Genomic DNA, 15,074 nt, shown 5'->3' with positions numbered 1-15,074 from the left:
CCGGAGAGCCCTAATATCCGCGAACATACCGTGTGTTCTGGAACCACCGGGTCTCTGTCGCACCGATGGCAAAAGGCCGGACGGTTTAACGTTGGTGCCATGGCAGAAGGGGAAGTGCCTACTGTGGGACGCCACGTGCGTCAGCACTTTCGCCGCGTCACATCTCAGCCGGACGGTGCAGACACCTGGCGCTGCGGCAGAGTCGGCAGCTTCGAGAAAGAGAGCGAAATATTCCATCCTCGAGGCAAATTATTATTTTGTACCCCTCGCCTTCGAAACAACGGGGTGTTGGGGGTCTGACGCCATATCGTTTATTAGGGAGTTGGGACATAGGATTAGGGAGAGGACCTCTGATGCTCGCGCGGGTTCGTACCTGGTGCAAAGGTTGGCCATCGCTATCCAACGTGGTAACGCGGCAAATATGATGGGCACCTTTGCACCCGGTACAGCTCGCGGAGGTCTTTTTGAATAAAATATTTTAGTTAGTTTTGTAGTTTATTGTTTAATTTAGATAAGTTTAAGTTATTTTTTATGATTGTATATATACCATTAACTGTACGTTTTTTATATTTAAAATCTTTATTAAAAGTACATACAATTATATTAAATAAAGTATATATGCATAACACATTCATAGTCCCGCTTTAAATGTATTCCTTTTACCTCGATATATTTTTAGCCAACAATTCTTTTCATTTTTAGACTAAATTTTAACATCGTATGATTCTGATTTAAACTAACACGATTTTCACTCATAATCAAAAACTAATACGGGACTTAATCGCGTACAAACTTACGTTTATTTCCTGTATTCTTCCCTGCTTGACATACGGGTCCCAGACTTGGGCCTATACAAAAAACATTAAAAACAAAATAATAAGTTGTCAACGAGCTATGGAACGAAGCATCCTAAACCTAAGAAAAATACACAAAATAAAAAGTCAAACAATTAGGAAAAAGACAAAACTGACAGATGCATTACAACATGCCTTAAAACTGAAATGGCGATGGCCCGGGCACGTAGCAAGATGCACCGACCAGCGCTGGACCCTTGCCGCTACCAAATGGGCCGGTCCGGTTGGGAAAAGAAAAATTGGACATCCACGACAAAGATAGGCGGACGATATTATAAAAGTATCCAGCAAAAACTGGCTAACAGTAGCCCAGGACAGAACGAGGTGGAAGAATTTGGAGGAGGCCTATACCCTACAATAGGGGTCTCTATAATTAAAAAAAAAAAGATTAAATTTAAATTATGTATCATGTAGCTATAAGTTATATGGGAATAAAGAGGCTTTATTATTATTATTATTTATTACGTAGGTAACATATCATTATATTCTTTACATACATCTATACCTACTATTTAATTTAATATCTAATAAAAAACGGATTATTAAACAAACTACATTGATTGAACGAATGAATGATTCATTCAAATGTTGTCGCTTTTTGACTTTGTCACATCCCTAAAGACCGACTCGCCCCCGTACCACTGTATTCATGTTTACATTTTTCTGTCGTTTACGTATCGCAAACGGTTTTTTCTTTAAAGGCTCCTTCACACACGCGCGTTTTGCGGGTGGAGTGTGAGCGGAGCGCGATGAGAGCGCTTCCGTCGCGCCGGCGTCCGCTCACGCTCCGCCCGCAAAACGCGCGTCTGTGACGGAGCCCTAAATGGAGATTGTACTTCAAATACACGTTTAATAGTTAGTAAAAATACTTAATTATGATAGGAAACGCGATCTTGTTGCGAGTTTGAGCGGTCAGATCGCCTTTTACACGATAAAACTGCACAAGTCACCATTTTTCGAGAGAAGCGTCACGCGACACGGAACGATGCAAAATGGAGGTGCGGGTAAAGCGACTTTTAAGTAGTTTTATATAACGTGTTTGAACAGTTGACCAATGTACTTTGCCGGAGGGGGTTGCCTCCTATATATTATACTACTCTTTGGGGTTGCCCGTGTATGTCATCTCCAGTGGGCTATATACTCAAAGGCTGTCATTCATTATATTCTTTTGTTATAAAAAGTATGGATGGTATGGAAAGGATGCCAATCTCTTATGGCAGAAATGTTGAAAAAGTGACCGCTTTCAGCTTTAAATAATAGTTCCTAATCTCTCCGGTGGCGCTAGTTAGGCTCTGGGACATGAGTATAATATGAACCAACAAATAACCCGACCAAATTACGTAGGTTGTTTTTGGTAGTATTTCGGTGTATAGTGGCGCCGTCTAATTACTGTTTTTTGATGGACACTTTTCATACATAGAAATTTGGCTCCTTTATATAGTCTCCATGGTAAAAAGTGAAATCGTACTTTTTTTTTTGGGTGCTACTACTAGAGTAAGACAAAGAAAATATGATTCTCTCTTAAATATATATTATTATATTATATTATGTTTGAAATGAGACAGTCCTTTGACAGACTATATCGTACAAATTTTTAGATTTGTATAGCCGTTTTTGATCTTAGTGCTCTGACAACATTGGTTGAAGTTGTATCCATGGTCATGAAAAAAATTATAAAAAAAAAAAAATTGACACTGACAGTGACAATAACAATATTATTGTCATTTCATTTGTCGAATGACTCGAATGTCGTCTGTCTTTGTCGAGTTTGTCGTAAATCGTAAATATTGTTGTGTTTGTATTGTTTATTTCTACATTTCTAAGATAGTTTACGCAATAATAACATATTTGCAAAACTGGAGATATTACAACACGCTTTGTACAAGTACTACGAAGTAAAATAGAAAGTTATTCTAACGAACTAAAATCCGAAATTTACACAGCTCGTTTATCTTAGCGATCGCATTTCTGATCAATGCATCATTTATTTTTATCAATTTTGAACTTGAAAGGTACAGATTGTTTTCTAAAAGGTTGATTAAGCCTTAACAAAAAGTCACATGCGATATTTTTAGGTTCTTTTAGAATTTACTCTTACAATTTCAAGAAACAGTAAATTTATGATTTATAGAAATAATAGTACATACTGTAATCTATCTGGAAGTTAATTTATTTTAAAAGTATTTGTACTTTTAATAAATGTTGTTATACAATTAGAGTTTTGAATGATTCACGGTTAGTTTCACTAGACTAGTGCTCCGAGGAATTGTTCGGATTAATCCCTGCAGCTTCTTTTCGCCATCGCCCTACGCGACAACATTACCATCCTCACCACTTGGATGGTTGGCAGTCCTCAACTGTGCGTTTCTCTAGAAACTTCCTGCCTCGCACAGCTAAACTGTGGAATGAACTGTCGCCTGCGGTATTTCCGGACCGATATGACCTTCAAACCTTCAAGATAAGAGCGTATTCCCATCTTAGAGGCCGGCAACGCACTTGCAACCCCTCTGGTGTTGCGGGTGTCCATGGGCGGCGGTAATCGCTTACCATCAGGTGATCCGTCTGCTCGTTTGCCTCCTATTTCATAAAAAAAAAAACTACAAGTCTACAGCAAGCAAGTAAAGCAAGTTGCAAGCAACTTGTTGTTATACAAGTTATCGAAGTTAGTGTAATAGATTGTTAAAGTAATGTAATATCATGAGGGCTTGTTGCATTAAATACTGTAGAAGTGAATCATTTCGTGGATGCGGCATATCATTTTACAGGTAAGTTTAAATTGTTAGAAAAATTAAGTAAACATTTTTTTTGAAATTTGTAGTTTTTCCTCAGTCACCACGAACGCTGTAAAGGGTTCGAAGCGTCGGGATGTATTATAAATTCAATATACGCGATATAATCCGTTTTCATAGTTTTATTTCATAAACTTTTTCCATCATGAGAGTACTTTTCAAGAAAAATGTTGGCACAGACAGGCTGACCAGCGGTCACCAATTAGTTTCTTTAGGGGGCTGGTTATTAAAATCACATGACCATTGCGGTTCGTTTCTACTTAAATTTATTAAGAGGCCGGTGTCGATTTTAGTTGCAAAAATGTAAAATTGATAGATTTAGTCGGTGAAATTGTACACCTTTTGTTACCTAATTGAAATAACAAGTACTGGTTTCTATTAGCACGTCTTCTTATCTTGTCTTTTATCAGATAATTTTTTTGAAAACAGACACTTAATTAGTAATGATTTTTTTTCCTAATGGATGTTTAGGTAAACGCGCGTAAAGCACTGATTTTGTCGCTCTTATTTGTAAATTTCGTATGGTTTGGACTGCTAAAAATGGTAAATTTGTATTACACATATTCTGTACTTGACCTTTATCAGATTACATTTTTGTTATATGACTTAGACACTTAGAGTTCGAGGAAATGAAAGTTAAACAAATTCAATTATCGCCAGAAATTACTTCAAAACAAGTGACAATTTCTCTGAAAATCGATTTAATTTCAACGTTATTTGACTATTCTTATACATCAATTTGTATAATTTACCACCATAATTTTTTGATGAATTTTTAAAAACTGCCCCTTCTCTTCATATATTATTATTATTATTGTTGGGGTGTTGTGGGCCTGTGAGTGTCACGTCGACCAAGCGGTGATCTATTGTGACGGCCCTACACCTATTGTGCGGTTAAACAAGCCGTGTGTTGCAGGCTGTTTAGAGTATCTATCGCCATCTTTTGGCTGATTTGTTACACCAGACTGCGGAGGCATAGGTGATAATGGGCCTCACTACTGCTGTGTACAACCACATAGCAATTTGGGGTCTTATGCCCCATCTTGCTCCTGCCATTCGACAGCATGACCACATGGCCATTTTTGCTTTTTGTATAATATTTCTCAAGTGAGGGTTCCAAGTTAACTTTTGGTCGAAAGTGACCCCTAGATACTTGACCTCTTCTGAGAACGGTATTATTTGTCCATTAAGTCTTGGTTGTGTAAGCTTTTCCAGCTTTCGTTTCCTTGTGAATGGTACTATTACAGTCTTGCTCGGATTAATGGACAAGTCATTTTCTCTACACCATTTGAAAATAGTGTTTAGAGCTCCTTGCATTAGGTTGGAAATCGTGTGGAGGCAAGGGCCTTTGACAATGACTACCAGGTCGTCGGCATATCCCTGTGTGTCATAGTCATGGCCTGACATAATTGCAAGAAGTTGGTCCACTGCTAGGGTCCATAATAGTGGGGATAGAACGCCTCCTTGTGGGCACCCTTTTATGGTATAAAATTCATGCTCTATGGTATTGAGGGTCAGAGTGGCTACTCTGTTCGAGAGCATGCTATGTACCCATCTGGTGGTGGTTTCGTCTACTCCCTTTGAATTCATACCATTGAGTATGGTCTCTGTGGGCGTATTGTCGAAAGCACCCTCGACATCAAGGAACGCACATAGAGCGGTTTGCTTTTCCTCTAGGGTTTTCTGCACCTTGTCAACCAGGTCGAGTAGGGCAGTCTCCGTAGATTTCCCCTTTTGGTAAGCATGTTGGTATACACTTAGTGGTCTATCCACCAGGTATTTCGCTCTAATGTGTTGATCAATGATTCTTTCCATCGTTTTGAGTAGGAACGATGTTAGACTAATAGGTCTGAAGGATTTAGGTTGTGAATAGTCCTTTTTCCCTGCTTTTGGTATGAAGCGTACCTGGTATAATTCCCCACGCGAAACTTGCTCGGAATATTCTGGCCAGATGCGGGAGGAGGAGTTCCTGTCCTTGCTGTAAAAGCGCCGGAAATACTCCATCTTCTCCTGCCGATTTAAATGGTTTAAATTAATCCAATGCTCATCTAATTTTGTTTGTCTTCATATATTTCCGGTGACGCACGCTCGCGACCTCATTATTAAAAGGCAAGATGAGAAGACGTGCTAATAGAAACCAATACTTGTTTTTTAGATATTACGTAACAAATCGTGTATAATTTTAACGACTAAATCTATCAATTTTACATTTTTGCTCCAAAATCGACACCGGCTTCTTAAATAAGCAAATGTAATGCGCAGCACAAAATAGGTCCGGCGGTCCGCAAATGCTGTTTCCAGTGTAAGAACTCTCAAGGGTTCATTTTTTTGTTTCAGAATCCCCAGAAAAGAACCAATCAGACAAAAGTGGATAGACGCAATTGGTTATGTCCCGAAAAGGAAAGATGCGGTAGTGTGCAGTTCGCACTTCAGGCCTGAAGAGCTTACATTTTCTGGTCTTCGGCCACAGGTCACACCTGATGCTGTACCTTCAATTTTCCCTGTAAGTTTATATTAAAAGGTAACGGGACTACCAGACTACCACTTGGTCCCCATTTTCCTCTGGATATTTATATTATGGAAAGCATGTTTCCACAATTGAATCTACATATATTGACTATAGGACAATTTGATGTATAGCTGCTAGGAGGATATAACCAATGGAGACGCCTTGTCTGTAATTTTCTGTACAAAAAAGTCTGCCAATTTTTCGGGGAAGGGGAACGTCAAATGTAGTAGTAGTAGTAGTAAATCACTTTATTGTACAAAACAAAAAATTGATAACATGAAATTCATATAAATTTAGGTACAAAGGCGAGCTTATCCCTATAAGGGATGTATACGTAATATCAAAATAGCCATGTCAGATTAACGTCAGTCCATACATTGTGTATGACTATTGGCCGACAGAGGGGAACGCCTGTTAATGGCTACTCCGTTTGGTTATATCCTCTAAGGTATAGCTGTGGTTGCTATACATCAAAATTAAATTGTGACAAAATATTTTCAATAATGTATTAACATAGTCCTTATGTTCCTCTCTGAATATTAATCCAGAGAGGAACATAAGGACTATGTTTATATTACTTTGGATAGAAAGGCTTTGGAAAAAAAGGTTTCGGGGCGGTCGGCCACTCGTCTTAATGCCACATTCACATCTATTCCAGTCCAGTGATCGAATCCAGCACTGAACTGGATTGAATCGTTTACATTAATTTCAGTAATTTGCATCATCCAGTAAATTTATGTTTAATCTAGCACCAGGGACCGGCCCGCTATCCCTTATCCGGGTTTTATAAGGGTATTGCATAAGGCTTAACTCACCATACCCTTTGCCAGACGAAACCCTTCATTTTGGTTTTAAAAACCCTTATATTTGTGTACACACATTTGTGTAATCGGTAGCCCAAATACCCTTACAAAACCCTTATCATCCGCTCACCAACACCTTGCATATTGCTTATAAGGGTTAGCCTTATAAAGGGCTTCCCTTTTAGCATATAAGCGTGCTAATTTAAGTTGTCTACCTCGTTCATAAAGCACACATTACTTCGAATCCGAGCGATCGTCGGCGGCGACGGCGGCGTTCTTTGACTAGGCAAGTATTTTCTTACCTTGTCATACACTAGCGTAGATATATACTAATCCTGTCTCTTTCACGCAAAGGGAAACCTTTATAAAAAGCGCTTAAAGATAAGGGTAACCCTTATTAAGGGCTAGCCTTATTTTTGGTTAGCTTTTCGATAAGGGTTAGTCAAAGGTAGGGGTATGAATGGGCTTGCAGATCCAAAGGGAAAGTCTTTCAATGTGTTAGCCGTGTTTAAGGGACACCCATTGAAAGGGTTTTATCGCGGAAAGGGTTGTCCGTTCCCTGTCTAGCACTGGATGTCACTGGAATAATTGGACGAGCTGGAATAAAAAGTAGACCATCATTTCAGTCACTGGATTGGAATGATTATATTCCAGTGCCGGTTTACATTATTCCAGTAGCATTCCAGCATTGGATTTGATCACTGGACTGGAATGGAATGCCACTGGAATAGATGTGAATCGGGCATAATGGCTACGCTCTTTTTTAGGGTTCCGTACCCAAAGTGTAAAAACGGGACCCTATTACTAAGACTCCCTGTCTGTCTGTCTGTCACCAGGCTGTATCTCATGAACCGTGATATCTAGACAGTTGAAATTTTCACAGATAATGTATTTCTGTTGCCGCTATAACGAGTCCGACTTGCACTTGGCCGGTTTTTTATATTCCAACTGAAATTACGGTTAGATTAGATTAGATTAATTTATTTCTTATTGGGAATTACATGATATTTAACAATGACACAATGTATCTAAATAACATGAACTCACAAAAAGATCGTCAAATTGTAAAAAATAATAATTCAGTAAAATAATTAAAAAACAAATAAAAACAAACAAATCATAACAAAATAAAAAAATTAAAAGTCAAATACAGTGAGATAAAATGTCATAAAGTAATGATAGTTATACTAAACACAATGTCAAAAATTATCTCTTCAGAGTATAAATAAGCAGTCAAAATATATATATTGCTAGGGCACCCTAGTTAATATAATGTCAGAATTAATAATAGTATTGCAAAGTCAAATTAAAATAAAATTCTAATTAACAACTAAAACAATAAGAAATAAAATACAACAATAGAACATAAAAATAACAATGTCAGATTAAATTATTATAGAAAAAATATTATATTATACATTTTAATCGCGTTTCAAGTTTGTGTATTCTTTAACAGAATACAGCGATTGTGTTAATAACATTTCTTTGAGTCGGCGTCCAAAAATATCATCAGAGGTTTCGTTTCTGAGACTAGCGGCAAAGATAGATATAACTCCGTAATAGATGGATACAGTCTAAGGAAAAAACGTGTCTCGAAAATCAAGAAAATTTGATTCTCGCTCAGAGGGCGCTACTAGTTTTGGCCTACAGTCGTATAGATGGCGTTGACGGTTTCGTTTGTTATTTAACAATTTTAACGCATATCAGTGAAAGAACATGGGTCAAAATCATAAAAATAATTAATGCAAATAAAAAAAAATCATTTATCTATATTTAAATACATTCTATCGTATTTTTATAAATCTTCATTTTTAGTTTTAAAGTGTGTCGACAGATGGCAGTGAATTTACTGGGGTTACAAAATTTACTATGACAGTCCCGCTCTAGTATAAGTTACTCTAGACTAGCGGGTAGGCCGATTACGCGCGATGATTTGTCGAGCAGCGCCAGTCTACGCCGCACAGGCAGCAGGCGTTAACCATTGGTTGGACCGTTTTGAAAGTTATTTTTGATGCAGTGTCGTGACAGTTTCGACACTTGTGGACTTTGTGTTCATGATGTTGAAAAAACCTCTATATGCAATTATTGAGCTAATATTCTTCCTAACGTTTTTAGGGTTCCGTACCCAAAGGGTAAAAACGGGACCCTATTACTAAGACTCCGCTGTCCGTCTGTCCGTCTGTCTGTCTGTCTGTCTGTCTGTCTGTCACCAGGCTGTATCTCATGAACCGCGATAGCTAGACAGTTGGAATTTTCACAGATGATGTATTTCTGTTGCCGCTATAACAACAAATACTAAAAAGTACGGAACCCTCGGTGGGCGAGTCCGACTCTCACTTGGCCGGTTTTTTAATGTAGAACAGCCTATTGCTGTATTTCTCAGACATGTTCTAAATTGGAATGTAATTAAAGTATCGGTTTTATGATATCAAAGATAATTATAACTTCGTAATAGATGGATACAGTCTAAGGAAAAAACGTGCCTCGAAAATCAAGAAAATTTGATTCTCGTTCAGAGGGCGCTACTAGTTTTGGCCTACAGTCGTATAGATGGCTTTGACGGTTTCGTTTGTTATTTAACAATTTTAACGCATATCAGTGAAAGAACATGGGTCAAAATCATAAAAATACTTAATAAATATATTTAAAAACATTTGGCAACAGCAGATGGCAGTGAATTTATTGGGGTTACAAAATTTACTATGACAGTACCGTTCTAGTATAAGTTACTCTATGATGATATGGATCTAGATAAAACTGTATACATAGGTAGCTAATAATTCTAATGTTAACACTCTATACAATACAGATCATTGCAATGGTGTTTAATTAACACTTGCACAGTTTGGGCCACAGATAGAATAGATACACTAGTACAGTTTGGGCCACAGATAGAATAGATACACTAGTACAGTTTGGGCCACAGATAGAATAGATACACTAGTACAGTTGGGGCCACAGATAGAATAGATACACTAGTACAGTTTGGGCCACAGATAGAATAGATACACTAGTACAGTTTGGGCCACAGATAGAATAGATACACTTGCACAGTTTGGGCCACAGATAGAATAGATACACTAGTACAGTTTGGGCCACAGATAGAATAGATACACTAGTACAGTTTGGGCCACAGATAGAATAGATACACTAGTACAGTTTGGGCCACAGATAGAATAGATACACTAGATAACACAAATGCATCTACTTCACGTACCTGAGGGCCTACCGCGAACCACGTTCGACGTGTTGCAGTGTTGCCTCTCTGTCGCACTTGTAAATTCGTACGTAAGTGTGACAGGGAGGCAACACTTCGAACGTGGTTCGCGGTAGGCCCGCTGAACCCCGACCAAGCGTCGAGGTTGGCCGTCGCTACTGACACTTGACAGTCCACGCGAGTCAGTTGTTGCAGCCGGACATCCGCTAAAAGTTAAAAAATGCCTCATTGCGTGATAATTAACTGATACAACCCAAAAGTTGCGAGCACCCAAAGGCAAGGACATATTTCCTATCACAGGTAATTATTGTTAAAATTATATTATGCGTATATTCCACTAGATGACGCAAATGCATCTACTTCGCGTGTCCGTATACCCCGAACAAGCGTCGAGGTTGACCGTCGCTTTTGACAGTCCACGCGCGTCAGTTGTTGCAGCCAGTCGTCCGTGAAAACTTAAAAAATGCCTCGTTGCGTGATAATTAACTGCAACAGCCCAAAAATTACGAGCACCCAAAGGCAAGGACATATTTCCTATCACAGGTAAGTAATTTTAAATAGTTATTTGTTATACAAGGGTGCAAAGTTGTATTTTACCCGCGAGTGTGGAATTGAAACACGAGCAAGCGAAAGGATTCTATAGTTGAACCACGAGCGAAGCGACTGGTTCCAAAATAGAACCCTGAGCGTAGCGAGTGGTTTCAACACACGAGAAGTAAAATACATTTGCACCCGTGAGTAACACAAAACTTTTCCCCTCACTATAGCGAGGAAAGTGCAACATCCACACGCGTTAGATCATCTTCATCAATGGAATCACCAATTTTTTTTACGATAATACGATATTATAACAGAAAACTCTGTATTTTTACGTGTCGGAGTCGGCGAGAAATTTTTTGTTGACAATGTTGATATTTCTGACAATGCGTTTTGAAATTGCATCGACTCAACTTGTGCGTTCAGAATTACATTCAACATCATTTAAAAAAACAAATGTTTCTTATGGAATTTAAGGTTTATGACTTAAAATCATTAAATAAAGCTAAATTTGGTATTTTTTTTATAAAATTCTCAAACCATTTATTTAATAATAATTAATATCGAACGAAACATTATTATGAGCGTTTTACGTATTGTTATCTGTCGAAAGCTACTTAAACACGCTCCATCCAAGGTCAAATTACTTTCCCCACTAGTGGATAAAATGCGTTTTTCCCCGCTTGTTTTAAAGGATGAAAGACGGCTTTCCGAGCTAGTGAGGGGAAAATTATATTATGCGTAAATTTTGTATGAAAAAGTCGGCACGCTTGAATTCAATACAAATCGTGATATTTGCGTCATCTAGCGTATATATTAAATATGTGGTAAATTTATTATAAAACCATTTTTTAAGTACTGCAAGTTGTGATTTCAATGCGATGAATATCGGAACAAGCGATACTGTCGCGCATCACATCGTCTTCGTGGTACAGGCCATTTGAAGGGTACACGGAAAGAACATGTCTAAGTCTCTTTTTTCGGAAAATGAGATTTTCATTTCAAAATGTAGAGCTCTTAATTATTAGTTATATCTTTTGCAACCACTGTATAATATATGTAATACAACTTTTTTTAAAATTAAATTAAATTCTTTATTTAACGACCAACTAGGATCAATCGACTTCAATCAGTGTTAGTAATGCCAAAGATAGATATAACTCCGTAATAGATGGATACAGTCTAAGGAAAGAACGTGCCTCGAAAATCAAGAAAATTTGATTCTCGTTCAGAGGGCGCTACTAGTTTTGGCCTACAGTCGTATAGATGGCGTTGACGGTTTCGTTTGTTATTTAACAATTTTAACGCATATCAGTGAAAGAACATGGGTCAAAATCATAAAAATAATTAATGCAAATAAAAAAAAATCATTTATCTATATTTAAATACATTCTATCGTATTTTTATAAATCTTCATTTTTAGTTTTAAAGTGTGTCGACAGATGGCAGTGAATTTACTGGGGTTACAAAATTTACTATGACAGTACCGCTCTAGTATAAGTTACTCTATGGTAATGCTTATGGGTAATCTTATACTACTTGTTCAGCTTTGGCATTGTATTTTTAAATTTCTTGTTGTAATTACTGTGGCAACACCAAAGTCACGGTTTGAATTTGAATATTATAAGCTAAGCATAAGCTGTCAGAGCCAGTATGTCATGAGCCTATTACCAGTTAACACTGTGTCTCGCCATTATCGCTAATTTTCTCGCAATTTGTTAAAAGCACTACTGCTAATATTTAGACTACTTTTAAAATCAGTGCTGTGTAGCCGATGTACGCCGTGCCCATCCGTGAAGTGGAGAATCCGAGGTCTAAGTTGGACGATCAAGGTTACGGTTCTAAGCTTACCTCTAGCTTGCGACAAGGGCAGCCCGGGACCAACACCAGGGTCTACAACGGAGGCCAACGGTTCAAGCCCACAACCCCGGATTGCAAGGTAACTTCGCCCTTCACTATTTTGCACTTTAGTTTCACCTCAAAACCTGGTCACGGAATTACCATACATTTTGACATGGTTCCAAATTTTAAAACCGCGATTACTCAAAATGTTACCAAATAGGATATAATAAGATAGAGCGGTCCCGTCATAGTAAATTATGTAATTTTTTACTTGCATTTATTATTTTTATGATTTTTACCCATGTTCTTTCACTGATATGCGTTAAAATTGTTAAATAACAAACGAAACCGTCAACGCCATCTATACGACAGTAGGCCAAAGCTAGTAGCGCCCTCTGAACGAGAATCAAATTTTCGTGATTTTCGAGGCACGTTTTTTCCTTAGACTGTATCCATCTATTACGGAGTTATATCTATCTTTGATGTTACTCAAGGGACTAGACGTGTTCTTTCCGTGTACCCTTCATTTTATCATTCGTCTATCAGCGACTACCTAATAGTGTTGTTCGTTCTACAACATATTAACGAATGACATTAACTGTTATTAAAAAAAAAAAAAACAATTTAGTAGTTATTGATAAAAACAAACTCATGTCATAATTATAATTATACACGACAGCTTTAAAAAAAGGAGTGTAATTTGAACACATACGACTATATGTTTATAAATTTCTATTGTGATTAAAAAAACTTTCATTATTTTAGTTTCCCACATGATCCAGATGTAAAAGAAAAATGGATTGCATCCACGGGACGGAAAGACTGGTTCCCGACTAAACACAGTACTATTTGTTCCATACATTTTGAAAATACCTGTTTCATTGAAGGGAAAAAGTTGCGATTGTTGAAAAAAACTGCATGCCCCACTATTGATATACTAAAACTCATTGACAATGATGATGAGGTTAGTGAATAGATTTAATGTGTAACACACACTGTGTGCACACTTGTTACAAATTCAATTACAGACATCACAGTAACATATCAGTCACTCACTCGCACACTTATCACACACACTTACATTTCCGCGGCAATTTGATGATTTGTTTTAGTTTTAGTCTTAAGTTTAGTTCGTTCTGGTGTTGGTTTTTTCTGTAACTTTCGTTATAAATATATTTAAAAAAGGCGGTAATTAATATTTTGTTTGTCTTAATTTTCTGTTTAATAATGTTTGTATTTTTATGTCAATGTAAATTTTATTTGTGTGTCGTTGGCGTACGTGTCGCCATTATTTTTAGATTAAGCCAGGTCCCCACAGAAAACCAACGCCACGGTTTGCCGCGGCACTATACTGAGTGGGGATCCTTTTTGGCGTCCAAATGTTTTTTTTGTCTGCATGCTTTTCTTTTTTTATGTACTATTAGACCTGTACCAATAACTTCTGAGGTTATAAGAATATTAATGTTGCTTATTTTTTATATATAGTTTCCAGACCATATACTAAACCTAAAAATAATATTTTGTGTCATCCTAGGTATTTGCTTAGGTAGAAATTTAGGTATTTCTTTTTTCAATCAGCATTCTGTAAAAAAAATATTAGAGACGAAATTCTTTGTTTCCCTGTAAAGGCAAAGTGGCTTCCGACGTACACACGCATTTTGTGTCATTTTCATCCACGGCTATAATGGCATTTAATAAATACCTAATATTGATCCTAAAACGCCTAAAAAAATATTAGAGTCGGTAAGTGAAGTGTTGTACTTTACAGAACATTGTTATATGTTATTCAAACAAATCTGTGTCAAATTCATCCACCGCTTTTATTTAAAAAAAATTTTTTTCTAATTAACACCCTGTATCTGCCACAAAAAAAAATTCATATTATTAAGTTTACGTCTACAATATTATAATACCACATTGAGACATCATTCATAATTTGGGTCATTTTGATCCACGGTTTTTTTACTATCTGGCAAAATAAAACTCAATTGAGCAAGAAGGGCGTGCGCGGGGAAGGGTACCTACGCGGGTGGGGTGCTTATTATACTTGCCGCAATATCAGCTGGCGACTGAGATCTTAATACTATCTATCTCCTTTACCCTTGTTAAGACCAACCAAGAGATGGCATTATGAGCTGTCTCGCCACTTAGTTTTGCGATACAGTGTATTTATTTCATTCGGAGGCATAATTACATTGTCTTATCAATCTTACCGTAGTAGGTATATAAATATAACTAGTTTTTTGCGCGGTGCGCGGGGCCCGAGGGCCCCGCGGTCATCGTGTTGTTGTTGTTTGTGCTGTTGTTGTTGTTTTGTTGTTTGAGCTGTTGTTTTTGGTGCTGTTGTTTTGGTGCTGTTGTTGATGTTGGTGCAGTTGTTATTGGTGCAGTTGTTTTTGGTGCTGTTGTTTTTGGTGCTGTAGTTGTTGAGGTGTTGTTGTTGGTGCTGTTGTTGTTGTGTTGTTGTTGTGTTGTTGTTGTGTTGTTGTTGTTGTTGTTGGTGCAGTAGTTTTGTTTTCCAAT

The 15,074-nt window shown here is 37.5% G+C and overlaps 1 protein-coding gene across 3 annotated transcripts in view; it reads left to right on the top strand.

Annotated features, from left to right (window-relative positions):
- The first annotated feature begins 2,628 nt into the window (after nt 1-2,628).
- LOC134752948 (uncharacterized) overlaps nt 2,629-15,074 on the top strand; it is an 84,583-nt gene continuing 72,137 nt past the window's right edge. Inside the window, exons 1-3 of one of the 3 annotated variants that reach the window (XM_063688727.1) lie at nt 2,629-3,619; nt 5,981-6,146; nt 13,317-13,515. In XM_063688727.1, coding sequence (XP_063544797.1) covers nt 6,124-6,146; nt 13,317-13,515 — 222 coding nt within the window. In that variant the 5' untranslated portion in view covers nt 2,629-3,619; nt 5,981-6,123. Of the gene's footprint in view, nt 3,620-5,980; nt 6,147-10,588; nt 10,716-13,316; nt 13,516-15,074 lie in introns of those variants that run through there. The other 2 variants (XM_063688726.1, XM_063688725.1) reach the window with 2 other exon arrangements.

The sequence above is a fragment of the Cydia strobilella genome, chromosome 25 (genome assembly GCF_947568885.1).
Source record: "Cydia strobilella chromosome 25, ilCydStro3.1, whole genome shotgun sequence".
Lineage (NCBI taxonomy): Eukaryota > Metazoa > Arthropoda > Insecta > Lepidoptera > Tortricidae > Cydia > Cydia strobilella.
This window is presented reverse-complemented; position numbering and strand designations above follow the sequence as displayed.